The sequence below is a fragment of the Hypanus sabinus genome, chromosome 9 (assembly GCF_030144855.1).
Source record: "Hypanus sabinus isolate sHypSab1 chromosome 9, sHypSab1.hap1, whole genome shotgun sequence".
Classification (NCBI taxonomy): Eukaryota; Metazoa; Chordata; class Chondrichthyes; order Myliobatiformes; family Dasyatidae; genus Hypanus; species Hypanus sabinus.
Window position 1 is genome coordinate 163,680,395 of NC_082714.1, and position 18,034 is coordinate 163,698,428.

General features: G+C 45.8%; 1 protein-coding gene across 2 annotated transcripts in view; it reads right to left on the reverse strand.

Moving 5' to 3' along the window:
• LOC132400003 (angiopoietin-4-like) overlaps positions 1 to 18,034 on the reverse strand; it is a 107,197-nt gene that overhangs the window by 63,696 nt on the left and 25,467 nt on the right. For both annotated transcript variants that reach the window (XM_059981045.1, XM_059981044.1), the window contains exons 2-3: positions 11,646 to 11,801; positions 7,703 to 7,824 (exon numbers count right to left, since the gene is read on the reverse strand). In XM_059981045.1, the coding sequence (XP_059837028.1) occupies positions 7,703 to 7,824; positions 11,646 to 11,801 (278 nt within the window). The remainder of the gene's footprint in view (positions 1 to 7,702; positions 7,825 to 11,645; positions 11,802 to 18,034) is intronic.

Consider the following 18,034-nt stretch of genomic DNA (forward strand, 5'->3'; position numbering starts at 1 on the left):
TCAAAGAGCACTACAGAGCAGAAACAGTCCTTCAGCCCATCTAGTCTAGTTATTCTGCCCTGTCCCTTTAACCCACGCCTGGATCATAGCCCTTCATACCCTCCCACCCAGGTATCTACTGTATCTAAACTTCTTTTGTGGGCAGCTGCCAGCCCATCCTCAGGCTGAGTTCTTTTGTGAGGCAAATGACGTATTTCACTGTGTATTCCGATGCACGTGTGACAAATAATGAATCTGAATCAGTGTCAATGGTTCTCGTTGTTCTTCCCTGGGAGGATCCGGCCTCTGAGACAGAGGGTAGTGGGTCCGAGATCCACTGCAGACTCCTGAGCACAGATGCACCATTCTGGTACTGAGGAGAATGTTTTGATGGTGCTGCCCCGTAGAGGTAAAACATCCCACAGTGTTTACTCACGAAGAGCAGTGAAGTTCTTTATTAAAGGCAGGAGTGAAGAAACCTTCAGCATGTTTAAAATGTCCTTAGATGTGTACTTGAAGGCTGTCACTGTGGGTCCAGTACCTCTTTTTTAGACGTTTGTGCAGATTTGGCACGTCACCTAAAACTTTATGTCTTTACTATTACAGTAATATTTGAATAATACTGTAAATTTATTGTTTGATTAAGCACTCATTGTTGGTTACATATTACATTGTGCATTATATGTAAAAGCATGTAAATGGCATACAATATCACGCCACCACACCACACATCCACGCTTAAAGTAAAAATGAGGTTAGACTCACATTCTGGACTTTCCATGTTTTTCTTTTAAATTGTTTTTATGTTTTGTAGTTACAAAATGTGACTGAGAATATCCTAACTGTTTGCATCATGGCCTGGTATGGAAACACCAATGCCCAGAAATGGAAAAGAAATGGTACAAAGTGGTGGGCACAGCCCAGTCCATTGCAGGCAAAGCCTTCTCCACTATATTTACATGAAGTGCTGCCACAAGAAAGCAGCATCCATCATCCAGGCCATGCTCTCTTCTCACTACTACCAGCAGGCAGGAGGTACTGGAGCCTTAGGTCCCACTCCACCAGGCTTGGGAACTGTTATTACCCTACAGCCATCAGGCTTCTGAACCTTAAGACTGAACTGATTCCCCAACCTACAGGATCACTTTTAATAACTCTGCAACTTATGTTCTCAGCATTATTTATATTTTTATTTACACAATTTGTCTTCTTTCTCAGTCTTTTTTATAAATTCTATTGTATTGCCTGATTTTCTGCAAGAGAATGAGTCTCATCGTGAAGGATCCCTCCTAGCCTGCTCATGGACTAGATTAAATACAATGACCAATAACCTACTAATTGGTCCGTCTTTGTCCCACTCCCATCAGGGAGGAGGCTACTTGGCATCCACGCCAGGATCACCAGACTCAAGAACAGTTATTTTCCCCAAGCAGTGAGGCTGATCAACACCTCCACCCACTAATCCACTCCTCCACTACTTTATCATTTCCTGTCAGTCACCTTATGTACAGACACTCCTGTACATTGTCGCTTTATGGACATACAATCAATCTATGTATACAAACTATCTTATTTACTTGTATTTATTGTGCTTTTTTGTGCTGCATTGGATCTGTAGTAGCAACTATTTAGTTCTCCTTTACACTTGTATACTGGAAATGATGGTAAGCAATCTTGAACCTTGAATCTCGGGATAGTATATAGAGATCTATATGGAGGCCACCGGAACTGAAATCTGAACTCTGAACTCTGATGCTCCAAGCTGTAATAGTGTTGCACTAACCTTGGTGCCCAGGGTATCTGGTTAATTGCACATTTTGGGAGTTTGCTTTGCCAAGAATGGCTATAAGAAAACTTGCCCTCAGAGGGGAGGTTGAGAATCGAGGGTATTTATTATGAGAAATACTTGAGTGATTAACCAAAATGAATCAAAGTAAACTCGTTCCATTTGTACTGCACAGTGTCTGTACTGAGTCACATCATTCAGCACATTTGCTGTCTTTATTATCTCGGTAAAGTGAGAGCTGTTTCTAAGTCCAGATCTCAGTGTGTATTATAGCCAGGGCTTTGCAGTGGATATTTCAGCTGGTTTTTGCTTGTTTAACTAATGGCTATTTTTATCCACTAAGCTGGACTGATACTCCCACTGCCAATTGACTAATGATTTACAGGATGGCTGGAATAAACAGTGCAGATTAGAGATCTTGCTGGATCCCTAAGAGTGTGTCTGCCAGGGCAAGGCTGAGTTCAATGTGAATTGCTAAAAGACCATACCTGTGTGGCGCTGTCTAAACAGATTCAAGATTGTTTAATAATGGGTTGAAGTGGCAGATGGAGTTCAACCCAGATAAGTGTGAAGCGGTTCATTTTGGTAGGTCAAATATGATGGCAAAATATAGCATTAATGGTAAGACTCTTGGCAGTGTGGAGGATCAGAGGGATCTTGGGGTCCGAGTCCATAGGACGCTCAAAGCAGCTGTGCAGGTTGACTCTGTGGTTAAGAAGGCATACACTATATTGGCCTTCATCAATCGTGGAATTGAATTTAGGAGCCAAGAGATAATGTTGCAGCTATATAGAACCCTGGTCAGACCCCACTTGGAGTACTGTGCTCAGTTCTGGTCGCCTCACTACAGGAAGGATGTGGAAGTCATAGAAAGGGTGCAGAGGAGATTTACAAGGATGTTGCCTGGATTGGGGAGCATGCCTTATGAGAATAGGTCGAGTGTACTTGGCCTTTTCTCCTTGGAGCGACGGAGGATGAGAGGTGACCTGATAGAGTTGTATAAGATGATGAGAGGCATTGATTGTGTGGATAGTCAGAGGCTTTTTCCTAGGGCTGAAATGGTTGCCACAAGAGGACACAGGTTTAAGGTACTGGGGAGTAAGTACAGAGGAGATGTCAAGGGTAAATGTTTTACGCAGAGAGTAGTGAGTGCGTGGAATGGGATGCTGGCAATGGTGGTGGAGGTGGAAACTATAGGGTCTTTTAAAAGACTTTTGGATAGGTACATGGATCTTAGAAAAATAGAGGGCTATAGGTAAGCCTAGTAATTTCTAAGGTAGGGACGTGTTTGGCACAGCTTTGTGGGCTGAAGGGCTTGTATTGTGCTGTAGGTTTTCTCTGTTTCTATGTTTGTAATAACATTTCCTGTACACAAGTGTAAAGGAGAACAGAAAAACACAATAAGGAACGTGATAATAATGAAAAAAAATGCAACACAAGTAAGTACGTAGTTAAATTGATTGTATTGATGCTAGGTAGGGGAGTGTCAGTTCATTAGTGTGACTGAAAGGAAATGATAAAGTAGGAGTGGTGGAGGTGTGTAGGGGTGGGTTAGTGGCTGGAGGTGTTGATCAGCCTCACTGCTTGGGGAGAGGAACTGATTTTGAGTCTGGTGGTCCTGGCGTGGATGCTGCATGGCCTCCTTCCTGATGTTGGACTAGTGACAAGATCTTAGGCAGGCAGTGCTCACTCGATGGACCAGTCTCTCCGACTTCCAGGTGACGTTACTGGCACGGAGCTCAGAACTCCAGAAACATCCTGCCCTCTCGTGCTGACTATGTGACGTTTACCTGTTTTCCTTCTGACCATCCTCCGGGTGCTCTGCTTTCTTCCACATCCCAAAAGCAGAGGGCAGTGAACCTGTGGAATTTGTTGCCACAGGCCATAAGACCATAAGATGTAGGAGCAGAATTAGGCCATTCGGCCCATCGACTCTGCTCTGCCACTCCATAATGGCTGATTTATTATCTCTCTCAGCCCCATTCTCTGGCCTTCTCCCTGTAACCCTTGAAGCCCTTACTAATCAAGAACTTGTGAACCTCTGCTTTAAGAATACCCAATGACTTCACCTCCACAGTTGCCTGTGGCAATAAATTCTACAGATTCACCACTCTCTGGCTGAAAGGATTCCTCCTCATCTCTGTTATAGAAGGACATACCTCTACACTCCTCTGGAACTAGACTCTCCTCCCATAGGAAACATCCTCTGCACAGACGCCAAATCATTGGATGTGTTTAAAGTGGAAGGTGTAGACGGTGTAATGCTATTATGTCGTCTGTGTTCTGTGTCAGTTCCGTTGCTGTCTGTAAGGAGTTTGTACATTCTCTATGTGACTGGATTGCTTTTCTTGGGTGCTCCAGTTTCCTCCCACATTCCAAAGATGTACCGTTATGGTTCATAAGCTGTGGGCATGCTGGTTTGGCATCGGAAGTGCAGTGACATTTGTGGGCTGACTCCAGCACAATCTTGCTCGTTGATACAAACGACTGCTTGTTGTTTTTTCACTGTATGGTTTGATGTTTCAATGTACGTGTGACAAATAAAGCTAATCCTTCTTTTTAATCTTTGATAGGTTCTTGATTAGCAAGGGCATCAAAAGCTACAGTGAGAAGGCAGGAGAATGGGGCTGAGAGGGAGAAAATCAGCCATGGCCGAATGGTAGAACAGACTCAAGGGTCTACATTCTGCTCCTATCTCTTGTGGTCTCACAGCCGTATGAGCTGGGAGGAGAATTGGCCTCTGCAGTATAATGAGTCTCCAGTTAGGTGTGTGACAGGAGAATAAGTGGGGGAAGGACAGTTGACGGGGATTTGAGAGTAACATTGAGAGATCAGTGTAAAATTTGTGTTTGAAGATTAGCTTTATTTGTCACGTGTTTCAAAACATTGAAACGTACAGTGAAACACGTCATTGGGTCAACAGCCAACATGGTCCAAGGATGTGGTGGGGGCAGCCCACAAGTGTCGCCATGCTTCTGGCACCAATGTAGCAGGCCCACAACTCACGAACCCTAATCGGCACATCTTTGGAATGTGGGAGGAAACCAGAGCACCCGGAAGAAACCCATGCGGTCATGGAGAGAATGTACAAACTCCTCACAGGCAGAGGTGGGAATCAAACCCATTGTCACTAGTACTGTAATAGCGTTGTACTAACCGCTGTGTTACTATGCCACCCCCGTAGCAGTAACAAAAAAAAAACAGCTGAAGGTGCTCAGCAAGTCGGGCAGCATCTGTGGGGGTGGCAGGGAATAGTCAGTCAACATTTAGGGTACACACAAGGTACACTGCAGATGCTGTGGTCAAATCAAGATGTACAAAAAAGCTGGATGAACTCAGCAGGTCGGGCAGCATCCGTTGAAAGGAGCAGTCAACCTTTTGGGTCGAGACCCATCGTCAGGACTAAAGAAGGAGGGGGCAGGGGCCCTATAAAGAAGGTGGGGGGAGGGTGGAAAACCAATCAGAGGAAAGATCAAGGGGTGGGGGAGGGGAGGCAGGGAGGGGATAGGCAGGAAAGGAATCTAAGGGGAAAGCACTATGTGTAGTAGAAGAAGGCAGAGTCATGAGAGGTGATAGGCAGCTGGAAGAGGAGACAGAGTGAAGGTGAGATGGGGGAAGGGAGAGGGAGGGAATTACCAGAAGTTGGAGAATTCGATGTTCATACCAAGGGGCCGGAGACTACCCAGATAGTATATGAGATGTTGTTCCTCCAGCCGAAGTTTGGTCTCATCATGGCAGTAGACTCACAAGTGAAGTGTTGCCTCACCTGGAAGGACTGTTTGGGACCTTGAATGGTGGTAAGAGAGGAGGTGTAGGGACAGGTGTAGCACTTACGCTTGCAGGGATAAGTGGCAGGTGGGGGATCTGTGGGGAGGGACGTGTGGACCAGGCAGTCGTGGAGGGAATGATCCCTGCGAAAAGCAGAGAGGGGTAGAGGGGGAAAGATGTCCTTAGTGGTGGGGTCCTGTTGAAGGTGGCAGAAGTTGCGGAGAATAATATGCTGGATCCGGAGGCTGGTGGGGTGATAGGTGAGGACAAGGGGGACACAGTCCCTGTTGTGGTGACGGGAGGACGGGGTGAGGCCTGAAGTGCAGGAAATGGAGGAGATGCAGGTGAGGGCATCATTGATGACGGCAGAAGGGAAACCACGATTCTTAAAGAAAGAGGCCATTTGGGATGTCCTGGAATGGAAAGCCTCATCCTTGGAGCAGATGCGGCGGAGACGGAGGAACTGGGAATAGGAAATAGAATTTTTGCATTTGGCAGGGTGGGAATTAAAATTTAAAAAATTTAATTAAATGTAAATGTAATTTACACTTAGGGTAAAGTAACTGCTTCAGTTCAGTTGCTGGTCACTGGGGTGAGGTGGAAAGTTTGAAGATTCTGAGATTATGTGAAAATCTTCTCATCCAAGTAAAATTTATTATCAAAGTACATGTATGTCACCATATACGATCCCATTCATTTTCATGCAGACAATCACAGGAATATAAAGAAATACAGTAGAATTATGAAAAAAACTATACATAAACTGTTTGGGTTGTTAAGAAGGTGGATAGTGTTGGTGTTCATTAGTTAGGGGATTGAGCTCTGGAGCCACAAGGTAATGTTACAGCACTATAAAACTCCAGTCAGACCACACTTGGAATATTAAACCATAAGACATAGGAGCAGAATTAGTCCATTTGGCCCATCGAGTTCACTCCACCGTTCAATCATGGCTGATCCTTTTTCCCCTCCTCAGCCCCACTCCCCGTCCTTCTCCCCATAACTTCTGATGCTGTGTCCAATCAAGGACCTATCAAGGTAATGTTACAGCTATATAGGACCCTGGTCAGATCCCATTTGGAGTACTGTGCTCAGTTCTGGTCGCCTCACTACAGGAAGGATGTGGAAACCATAGAAATGGTGCAGAGGAGATTTACAAGGATGTTGCCTGGATTGGGGAGCATGCCTTATGAAAACAGGTTGAGTGAACTCGGCCTTTTCTCCTTGGAGCGACGGCGGATGAGGGGTGACCTGATAGAGGTGTATAAGATGATGAGAGGCATTGATCGTGTGGATAGTCAGAGCCTTTCTCCCAGAGCTGAAATGCCTAACACGAGAGGGCACAGTTTTAAGGTGCTTGGAAGTAGGCACAGAGGAGATGTCAGGGGTAAGTTTTTTACGCAGAGAGTGGTGAGTGCGTGGAACGGGCTGCTGGCAACATTGGTGGAGATGGATATGATAGGGCCTTTTGAGAGACTCCTGGGTAGGTACATGGAGCTTAGAAGGATAGAGGACTATGGGTAACCCTAGGTAATTTCTAAAGTAAGTACATGTTCGGCACAGCATTGTGGGCTGAAGGGCCTGTATTGTGTTGTAGGTTTTCTATGTTTTTATGTTTCTGCATTGCATTTGCCTTCCTCACCATTGGCTCTACCTGCAAGTTAACCTTTAGAGTGTCTGCACAAGGACTCCCAAGTCCCTTTGCATCTCAGATTTTTGGATTTTCTCCCCACTAGAAAATAGTCTGCACATTTATTTTCTATTTAGTTCTATGTTTTATGTAAACATCATGCATTTGTGCACGGACACCCTCCCAAACAGCTCAGCAGGGTTTCTACCAACACAAGTGGCCAGCCCAGCAAAGGCAGTGTATGAACAAAAACCCCTGCTGAAAGATGCCCGATAGAGACTTGGGGATGTCGTGGGTCGTGGCAGGTGAAGAGCGCAAACTCATTGGGGATCCTGTGGACTGCAGCAGGTGATGGAACAGGAACCCACCAGGGATCCCAAGGATCACAGCAGGTGAAGGAGTGGGACTCATTGGGATCTCACGGACTACAGCAGGTGAAGGAGTGGGACTCATTGGGATCTCACGGACTACAGCAGGTGAAGGAATGGGAACTGATTGGGATCTCACGGACTACAGCAGGAGAAAGAATGGGCTCTCACCGATTACACTCTTGCATTTTGCTGATCTCGTTGGTTTGGACTATCAGCTGTTTCTGCAGCTTGTTGGTGAAAAGGGAGTTCTCCCAGAGCCGAATCTCCATGCTTGACGTCTGGTTCAAAACCTGTGGAGCAGAGGACATGGGTCAAGACTCAGCTCTGTGGATGGGGAGGGCAGGGGAGGGGAATGGTGTTTGTGGGAGCTGAGGGAGCAGTGAGACAGAGAACATGGAAAGGGTGGGATGTGGTGGGTATGAGGGTTGAGATGGTAGGGAGGGGCAAATGAGGACATTAAAGACATGCAATATTGGCGCCAGAAGCAAGACAATACTTGTGGGCTGCCCCCAGAATATCCTTGGACTGTGTTGGTCATTAATTCAAATGATCCATTTCACTAACATGAGAGGTTCTGTAAATACTGGAATTCCAAAGCAATACACACAAAATGTTGGAGGAACTCAGCAGGTCTGGTATCATCTATGGAGATGAACAATTCAAGCTGAGACTCTTCATCAGGTCTTGGCCTGAAACATCAACTGTCTATTTACTCCTCTCCATAGATGCCACCTGACCTGTTGAGTTCTCCAGCATTCTGTGTTTGTATGTTGCTATAAATTGCAGGAATGGGTTCATGGACCATCAGAAGTCTGACAGCGGAGGTACCTTTCTCGTTATGTTAGCAATTACACTACTGTGCCACCTTTCGTCCCACCTCTCCCCAAATCCCTCTTCCGCCATGCAAATATCCCTGGACATTTCCTGAAATGCTGGTTCCCCCTCCACCCCTTTACAGGAATGTAGGTGGAATTGGAGCCCAGAGAACCAGCAGGGTCAGGGAGCATTGCTGTTCTTTGGCTGGAATTCACCGAATTCCCACAAGGTCCCGTTGGACCCATCTCAGCAGAACGCGAAGGCTGGAATGATTAAAGCAGTCACACTAAAGGCCATTGGCTGATAGTGAACTGCAGCAGGGTCCTGTCCCCAATGAATGTAACAGCCTCCATACCTGCAGACACAGCAAGGACAGTGTCCCAGCGTGGACCGGGTTGGTGCTGTTTGATGGTCTGGGCCTGTACTCGCTGGAGTTTAGAAGAATGAGGGTGGATCTCTGTTGCATATTTAAAAGCCCTAGTTAGACTGGATGTGGAGAGAATGTTTCCTATAGTGGGCCCGAGGACACAGACAGACTGGATGTGGAGAGAATGTTTCCTATAGTAGGAGAGTCTAGGACCCGAGGACACAGCCTTAGAATAGAAGAACATTCATTTAGCTCAGAGCAGAGGAGGAATTTCTTTAGCCAGATGGCTGTGGAGGCCAGGTCATTGAGAATATTTAAAGCAGAAGTTGATAGGTTATTGATTAAACAGGGTGCCTAAGGTTTCAGGGAGAAGGCAGGAGAACCGGGTTGAGAGGGAAAATAAATAAGCCATAATTGAATGGCAGAGCAGACTTGATGGGCTGAATGGCCTAATTCTGCTCCTGTGTCTTAGGAGTCTTGTATTGTGACTGTCATTTACTCTCACTAACGACACAGCAGGGAGAATCTCCCAACCCATATAGAAGGGGGAGGTTGTAGATTTGGCCTCAATTCGGCAGATAATGGAGAGGCTACTCGATGCCTCTGGGAGGTTTCTTGGACATCTTGTATCTAAAGTCCATTTACCCACGACTTCTTTAAATTCAACAGCCAATAAAATTCTGTCCACCCCATTTTCACTACTATCTGTCCTCCAGCCTTCTGGGGGCTAGCAAATTCCTGACTTGCATAACCTCTCGTATGCTCCCTGCACGGATCTCCCTACAACATGGCAATGCTCACTTATTCTGAACTCCTGCCAATTAAGAAAATAGTGTCCATCTCCTCAACTCTACTTACAGATCCCCTCTTCTACCTGCCCCTCCTCGAACATCTTCACCTCCCCCTCCCATACATCCACACACTCTTAATGGTTGTCCGAGTTACTGTCACCTTCCTGTCAGCTTGAACCAGTCTGGCCACTCTCCTCTGACCCTCTCTCATTAACAAGGCAGTTTCAACCACAGAACTGCCACTTACTGAATGTTTTTGTTTTTCACACAATTCTCTGTAAACTCTAGAGACTGTTGTGCATGAAAATCCCAGGAGATCAGCAGTTTCTGAAATACTCAAACCACTCTTTCTAGCACCACCAATCATTCCACAATCAAAGTCACTTAGATCACATTTCCTCCCCATTCTGATGTTTGGTCTGAACAAGATCTGAACCTCTTGACCATGTCTGCAAGCTTTCATACATTGAGTTGCTGCCACATGATTGGCTGATTAGCTATTTGCATTAACGAGCAGGAGCACATTTGTACCTAATAAAGTGGTCAGTGAGTGTAGATCAGCATGTCGAGAGGTGGTGAGGTTTGCGGAGACTTCAGGGCCTTGAGCCCAGATGGCTGTCAGTAACCGGAGCATTCAAAAGGCTAGAACTGGAAGTTCACAGAGATCTCAGTGGAAGTCATGAAACGAGGGAGAAATAAGATCAAGAAAGGCGTTCTATGCCAAGAAACTGTCAGGCCACAGCCTAAACTTGTCTTGAAAATGGGAAGAAGTCTGAAACTCTCTCTCAGTTAAAGCTGTGGATGCTGGGCTGAGTTAGACCATAAGCCCATAAGACATAGGAGCAGAATTAGACACTTACTAATCCTATCAATCTCTGCTTTAAATATACTCAATGATTTGGGCTCCATAGCCGTCTATGGTGATGAATTCCACAGATTCATTACCCTCTGGTTAAAGAAATTCCTCCCCATCTCCGTTCTAAATGGATGTCCCCCTATTCTGAGGCTGTGCCCTTTGGTCCAAAACTCCCCCACCATAGGAAACGTCCTCTCCATGTCCACTCTATCTCAGCCTTTTAAAATGTGATGGGTTTCAATAAGATCCCCCCACCTGCATTCTTCAGCTTTTTTCAAGAAATGACCAGGAGTCATGAAACGCTGCTCATACATTAACCTTTTCATTTCTGGGATGATTCGTGTGAACCTCCTCTGTCCCTAACCACATCTAGAGTTGAAATGTTAAGGAGTGAGATTATTCTTTTATCAGTGGTGGTGGGTAGGGGTGAATGATAAAGCCGGGCCTGGAGCCAATGGGTGGCAATGGGTGTGGGTTGGGACATTGGTGCAGTATGGTACAGTCAGGTGGTATGGTAGCATAGGGGCTAGTGTAATGCTTTACAGCGCCTGTCATATAATCAGGGTTCAATTCCCTCCGCTGCCTGTAAGGAGTTTTGTATGTTCTCCCCATGACTGTGGGTTTCCTCCAGGTGTTCTGGTTTCCTCCAAAGATGTATGGGTTAGTTAACAGGAGTTGTGGGCATGCTATGTTGGCACTGGAAACGTGGTGATACACGTGGAAAGCCCCCAGCATATTTGTGACACAAACAATGCATTTCACTGGTTGCTTCAATGTTTAGATGCACGTGACAAATAAAGCTAATCTTTAAGTCTGCAGATGCCGGCAACCTTGGGCAACGCACACAAAATGCCCCAGGTCAGGCAGAGTCGGTGCTGGGGAAAAACAGTTGATGTTTCGGTCTTAGATGGAAAGGAAGTGGGCAGAAGCCAGATTAAGAAGGTGGGGGGAAGGGGAAGAAGTATAAGATGACAGTGAGAGTTGAGAGCAGGTGAGGGGGAAGATGGGTGGATGGGTGGGGGAATGCAGGGAGCAAATTAAGTGAGAAGCTGGGAGGGGAATGGTGGAAAAGTTAAAGGGCTGAAGAAGAAGAAGATAATGAGAGGACAGTGGACCATGGAGGAAGGAAAAGGAGGAGGGGAATCAAAGAGAGGTGATGAGCAGGTGAGCAGGGAACCAGACTGGAAAGAGAGAGAACAGGGAAGGGGGAAAATTTACCATGTCTTTCTCTTTCTCGTTCGGAGATCTGAAGGCAGCGGGCAGAACATACACACACCTCACCTGTGCTTCAATGTCAGTCAGCCTGCGGGTCTGCTGCACCGTCCGGCTCAGCAGGTCGGAACTAATCTCCAGCATGGTCACTGTGTGGTTCCGTACCACGCTCTGTTGTAGCTGGACCATCTCCAGCTGGATGCTGTCCTGCAGGTAGCTTTCAAGCTGCAAGAGAGTTAAAACAAGGGTGACTGAAGTGGTGACCAATGGTGTGCCGCAGGGATCGGCGCTGGGTCAGTCGTGACGTCATCTACAGTGCATCGATGATAATGTGGTAAACTAGATCTGCAAATTTGTGAGCGACACCAGGATTGGGGGTGTAGTGGATAGACGTGGACTAAGTATAGTCAGCATGGTCTCATGCATGGTAAGTAGTGTCTAACCAATCTTGTAGAGTTTTGTGAGGAAGTTACCAGGAAAATTGATGAAGACAAGGCAGTGGATGTTGATAACACGGACTTTAGTAAGGCACTTGACAAGATCCTGTATGGCAGGTAGGCGAAGAAGCGTCAGTTGATCGGCATTCAAAATGAGGTAGTAAATTGGATTAGATATTGGCTTTGTGGGAGAAGCCAGAGAGTGGTAGTGATGGCTGCCTCTCTGACCGGAGGCCAGTGACTCTGACTGCAGCTGTTTACAATATACGTTAATGATTTAGATGAAGGGATTAAAAAACACTGCCACCCAGCTTAGTATCATCAGCAAACTTGCTGATGTTATTCTCAATGCCTTCATCTAAATCGTTGATGTAAATTGTAAACAGCTGTGGTCCCAATACCGAGCCCTGTGGCACCCCACTAGTCACCACCTGCCATTCCGAGAAACACCCATTCACCGTTACCCTTTGCTTTCTATCTGCCAACCAATTTTCTATCCATGTCAATATCTTCCCTCCAATGCCATGAGCTCTGATTTTACCCACCAATCTCCTATGTGGAACCTTATCAAATGCCTTCTGAAAATCGAGGTACACTACATCCACTGGATCTCCCTTGTCTAACTTCCTGGTTACATCCTCGAAAACCTCCAATAAATTAGTCAAGCATGATTTGCCCTTGATAAATCCATGCTGGCTTGGCTCAATCCTATCACTGCTATCTAGATATACCACTATTTCATCTTTAATAATGGACTCTAGCATCTTCCCCACTACTGATGTTAGGCTGACAGGACGATAGTTCTCTGTTTTCTCCCTCCCTCCTTTCTTAAAAAGTGGGATAACATTAGCCATTCTCCAATCCTCAGGAACTGATCCTGAATCTAAGGAACATTGGAAAATGATTACCAATGCATCCACAATTTCCAGGGCCACCTCCTTTAGTACCCTAGGATGCAGACCATCTGGACCTGGGGATTTGACAGCCTTCAGTCCCATCAGTCTACTCATCACTGTTTCCTTCCTAAGGTCAATCTGTTTCATTTCCTCTGTTACCCTATGTCCTTGGCCCATCCATACATCTGGGAGATTGCTTGTGTCTTCCCTAGTGAAGACAGATCTAAAGTACCTATTAAATTCTTCTGCCATTTCTCTTTCCCATAACAATTTCACCCAATTCATTCTTCAAGGGCCCAACATTGTTCTTAACTATCTTCTTTCTCTTCACATACCTAAAAAAGCTTTTGCTACCCTCCTTTATATTCCTGGCTAGCTTGCATTCGTACCTCATTTTTTCTCCCCGTATTGCCTTTTTAGTTAAGTTCTGTTGTTCCTTAAAAATTTCCCAATCATCTGTCCTCCCACTCACCTTAGCTCTGTCATACTTCCTTTTTTTTTAATGCTATGCAAACTCTGACTTCCTTTGTCAACCACTGTGACCCCTTTCCCCCCCTTTGAATCCTTCCTTCTCCGGGGGATGAACTGATTTTGCACCTTGTGCATTATTCCCAAGAATACCTGCCATTGCTGTTCCACTGTCTTTTCTGCTAGGATATCCATCCAGTTAACTTTGGCCAGCTCCTCCCTCATGGCTCCATAGTCTCCTTTGTTCAACTGCAACACTGACACCTCCGAGCTGCCCTTATCCTTCTCAAATTGCAGATAAAAACTTATCATATTATGATCACTACCTCCTAATGGCTCCTTTACTTCAGGATCGCTTATCAAATCCTGTTCATTACACAAGACTAAATCCAGAATAGTCTTGTCTCTGGTCGGCTCTCGTACAAGCTGTTCCAAGAATGCATCCCTTAGGCACTCTACAAACTCCCTATCCTGGGGTACAGCACCAACCTGATTCTCCCAATTCACCTGCATGTTGAAATCCCCCATAACTACTGTGACATTACCTTTGCCACATGCCAATGCTAACTCCCTATTTAACTTGCACCCAATATCCATGCTACTGTTTGGTAGCCTGTAGACAACACCCATTTGGGTCCTTTTGCCCTTACTGTTCCTCAGTTCTATCCACACAGACTCTACTTCTCCTGATCCTATGTCCCCCCTTGCAAAGGACTGAATCTCATTCCTCACCAACAGGGCCACCCCACCCCCTCTGCCCACATTTCTGTCCCTACGATAGCACGTATACCCTTGTACATTCATTTCCCAGGTCTGATCTCCCTGCAGCCATGTCTCCATTATCCCAACAACATCATAGTTACCCATTCGCACCTGAGCTTCAAGCTCATCTGCCTTATTTCTGACACTTCGTGCATTCAGATATAGAATTTTTTGCCCATTTCTCCTCTCTCTGTTTAAATCGCTGCCTATTGTGCTTAACCCAGCTCCCCAAACTCCCATCGGGCTATACACCCCTTGAATTTTGTTGTCCTTCCTAAATTTACTTATTCTTTCTGCACATTTAACTTCATGTTCTGTCAGACCATCCCTCTGTACATGTGTCCTCCTTATCACTTGTTCCGCCTCACCTTTCTCTACTGCACACTTAATATTCCGGAACCGTGTAGTCCCCACCTGTCCTTTATTCTTCATCTCGCTATCCTCTCTCGCATTCTGGATCCCTGCTCTCTGCAAATTTAGTTTAAACCCTCCCCCCCCCGAGAAGCACTAGCGAACTTTCCTGCAAGAATGTTAGTACCAGTCCAGTTCAGGTGTAAACCGTCCCTTCGGAACAGATCCCACCTTCCCTGGAACAAAGCCCAATTATCTAAAAACCTGAAGCCCTCTCTCCTGCACCATCCTCTCAGCCACATATTAATCTGTATAAACCTTCTGTTCCTTGCCTCACTCGTTCGTGGCACAGGTAGCAATCCTGAGATTGTTACCCTGGAGGTCCTGCCCTTCAGCTTCGCACCTAACTCCCTGAACTCCCCACGCAGGACCCCCTTACTCATCCTACCCACGTTGTTGGTCCCGACATGGACCACAACATCTGGGTTCTTGCCCTCCCTCTCGAGAATAACCTGCACCCGATCTGAGATGTCCCGGACCCCGGCACCAGGGGGGCAACATACCATCCGAGACTCCCGATCTTCCCCACAAAATCTCCTATCCACCCCCCGACTATAGAATTCCCTATCACTACCACTCTCTTCTCTTCCCTCCTCCCCTTCCTAGTCGAGGGTCCAACCTCAGTGCCAGAGACAGGACCACAGCAACTTGTTCCTGGTAGGTCATCCCCACCAACAGTATCCAAAATGGTATACTTATTGTTGATGGGAACGGACACAGGGGTGCTCTGCTGTCTCTGTCTGCCTCCCCTGCCTCTCTTGACTGTCACCCATTTGTCTACCTCCTGTCTTTTCGGTGTGACTACCTCCCGATAACTCTTATCTATCTCTGCCTCTGCCTCCTGAATGATCTATTTCAAGGATGTGCCATTATCCTGGCCAACCCAGCAGATGAAGCATTGTTCTGTATCAACCTAGTGAGTAACTTTATTGTTTACTCATAACTGCAGAACAGCACAATCTCCAGAGTGAGCTGAAGAATGAGCCCAACACTGGGAACCGGATAAACCCCTTCTCATGGTCTAATAACCTCGAGTTAACAACGGGACATTTGAAGAAATACTTGTAGGTCTGTGCTTTCGATTGATATCAGGCCCTATAACTGTAACCAGATGGTAGGTGCACTTCCAATCAAAACCACCATCACTAACTCTCCCAAGTCAATTCTAACAGTTCACTGAACTGTCTGATAACATAGAGAGGCAGTCAGCCAATGATTGAGGAAGTCAGTAGATCCAGCAACTTGAGACGCCAGTAATAAGCGGCCAAACTGATAAAAGTTTGGAATTCCTTACAAAGTTCTGGAACTCCACTATGGACAGTGCCAAGCCTGCCTGCGAAAGGAGGAGGGTTGGCTATGGGGCTAGCAGCCCCATCCCTTAAAAAGCCAGAGCTACAGAAACACCACAGGGTCTCTAAGGGCATCACCCTTGCGAGGGCGGAGGAATCTTTGACTGATTGGGCTACATCAGGGCCACTGGTAAGGTGCTGTCAGAGGCTTGTGCCTTAATATGGATGTTGAGCTTAAGAAGAAGATAAAATTCTAGAGCTAGGGGTTAGGGATTCAGATTCAGGCTCAATTATTTATCACAGGTACATCAAAAGAGTTTTTCATCATAGAGTCATAAGAGAAGAAACAGGCCCTTCAGACCATCTAGTCCATGCCAAAACCATTGAAGCTGCCTACTTCCATCGACCTGCACCGGGACACAGCCCTCCATAGCCCTACCATCCACGTGCCCATCCAAACCTCTCTTAAGCATTGAAATCGACCTCGCGTGCATCATCTGCACTGGGAGCTCGTTCCACACTCTCATGCCAATCTGACTGAAGATGTTTCTAGAAACTTCTCAGTTTCCAGCAGCAGGTGTCACATCGTTTGAATCTGTCTATTTTATAGATTAATTGTTATCACTGGGATGTTGTTATCTCTAGTCTGAGTATGAGATGACCACAACTGCTTTTTCCTTTGTCTTTGTTCTTTGTTCATGTAATACTTAATAAAATTGCTGGCAATAAGTTTTGTGTCTCATCCTTGACTTCTGAATCGCAGAAGCATCAGTATCCAACACTAACTTCAAACTTCAGTCCACCTTAATCCTTCAGCTTTCAGTTGTTCAGATTTTCCCAACAGGTACATACTCAGTGACACCATTGCCCACCCGCTTCTTCTCCATTCCTTTCCAGTCCTGATGCAGAGTCTCAGCCCAGAAAACATCGACTGTTTCCAGACACTGGCAAATTTCTACAGAAGTACCAAGGGGAGCATTCTAACCAGCTGCCTCACCATCTGGTATGGGGACAGGGGGGCACTGCACAGAATCAAAATAAACTGCAGAGATTTGTAAATTCAGACAGCTCCATCATTCCCAGCATCCAGGACACCTTCAAGGAGCAATGCCTCAAAAAGGCAACAGCCATCGTTAACACCCATCACCCAGGATATGTCTTCTTCTTCTTGCTACCAACAGGGAGGAGGTACAGGAGCCTGAAGACACACACTCAGTGGTTCAGGAAAAGCTTCTTCCCCTCTGCCAGTAGAATTTTCAATGGACATTGAACCCATGAAGACTACCTCACTATGTTTTTGCACTATTTATTTAATGTGTGTGTATATATAGTCATTTACAGTTTTTATATTATGTATTGCATTGTACTGCTGTTGCATAACACCAAATTTCACGTCATATGCTGGTGATATTAAACTGATTCTTATTCTTTATTCCTCTCTTTGTACTGCCCTTGTAGCCAAAGTATTGTATGGGATATCTACAAACACAAGGGCTTCTCACATTGTAAAACGGGACATTCAATATAAATTTATTGGAGTGGAAATTTGTGAATTTCAGCAGAAGCATTTCAGTACCTATGTTGCCTGATCATTTATCTCAGGGCTGTTTGTTGGAGTTTGCATGTACAACCTACTGTCGATAGCACACTTCATCTTTCTCTTGGTAACCCTATCCACAGCTCAGACTGAACAGAGCATAGCGCATCATTTACTGTCACCATGGAGATGGCCGTTTTGGAATAAACTGGATTGGTAACCAATAGTAACCGTTATGTATTTAAGTACTGGGCATTTATCTGTCAGAAACCCCCAGGGAAGCAGGAGTGGTGAGAAAGAGTTCATAACTGTGCCGAAATGCAAACTAAAGGGAAAAGTTGAATAGTTTAGGACTTTATTCCCTGGGGTGTAGAAGATTGAGGGGGGTTTGATAGAGGTACACACAATTATGAGGGGTATAGATAGAGTAAATGTAAGCTGGCTTTTTCCACTGTGGTTGCGTGAGACTAGATCTAGAGGTCATAAGTTAAGGGTGAAAAGTGAAATATTTAAGGGGAACCTGAGGGGGAAGTTCTTTACTCAGAGGGAGGTGAGAGTGTGGGATGAGCTGCCAGTGGAAGTGGGTTTGATTTCAACGCTTAAGTGAAGTTTGGATAAGAACATATATGGGGAGGTAGGAAGGACTATAGTCCACGTG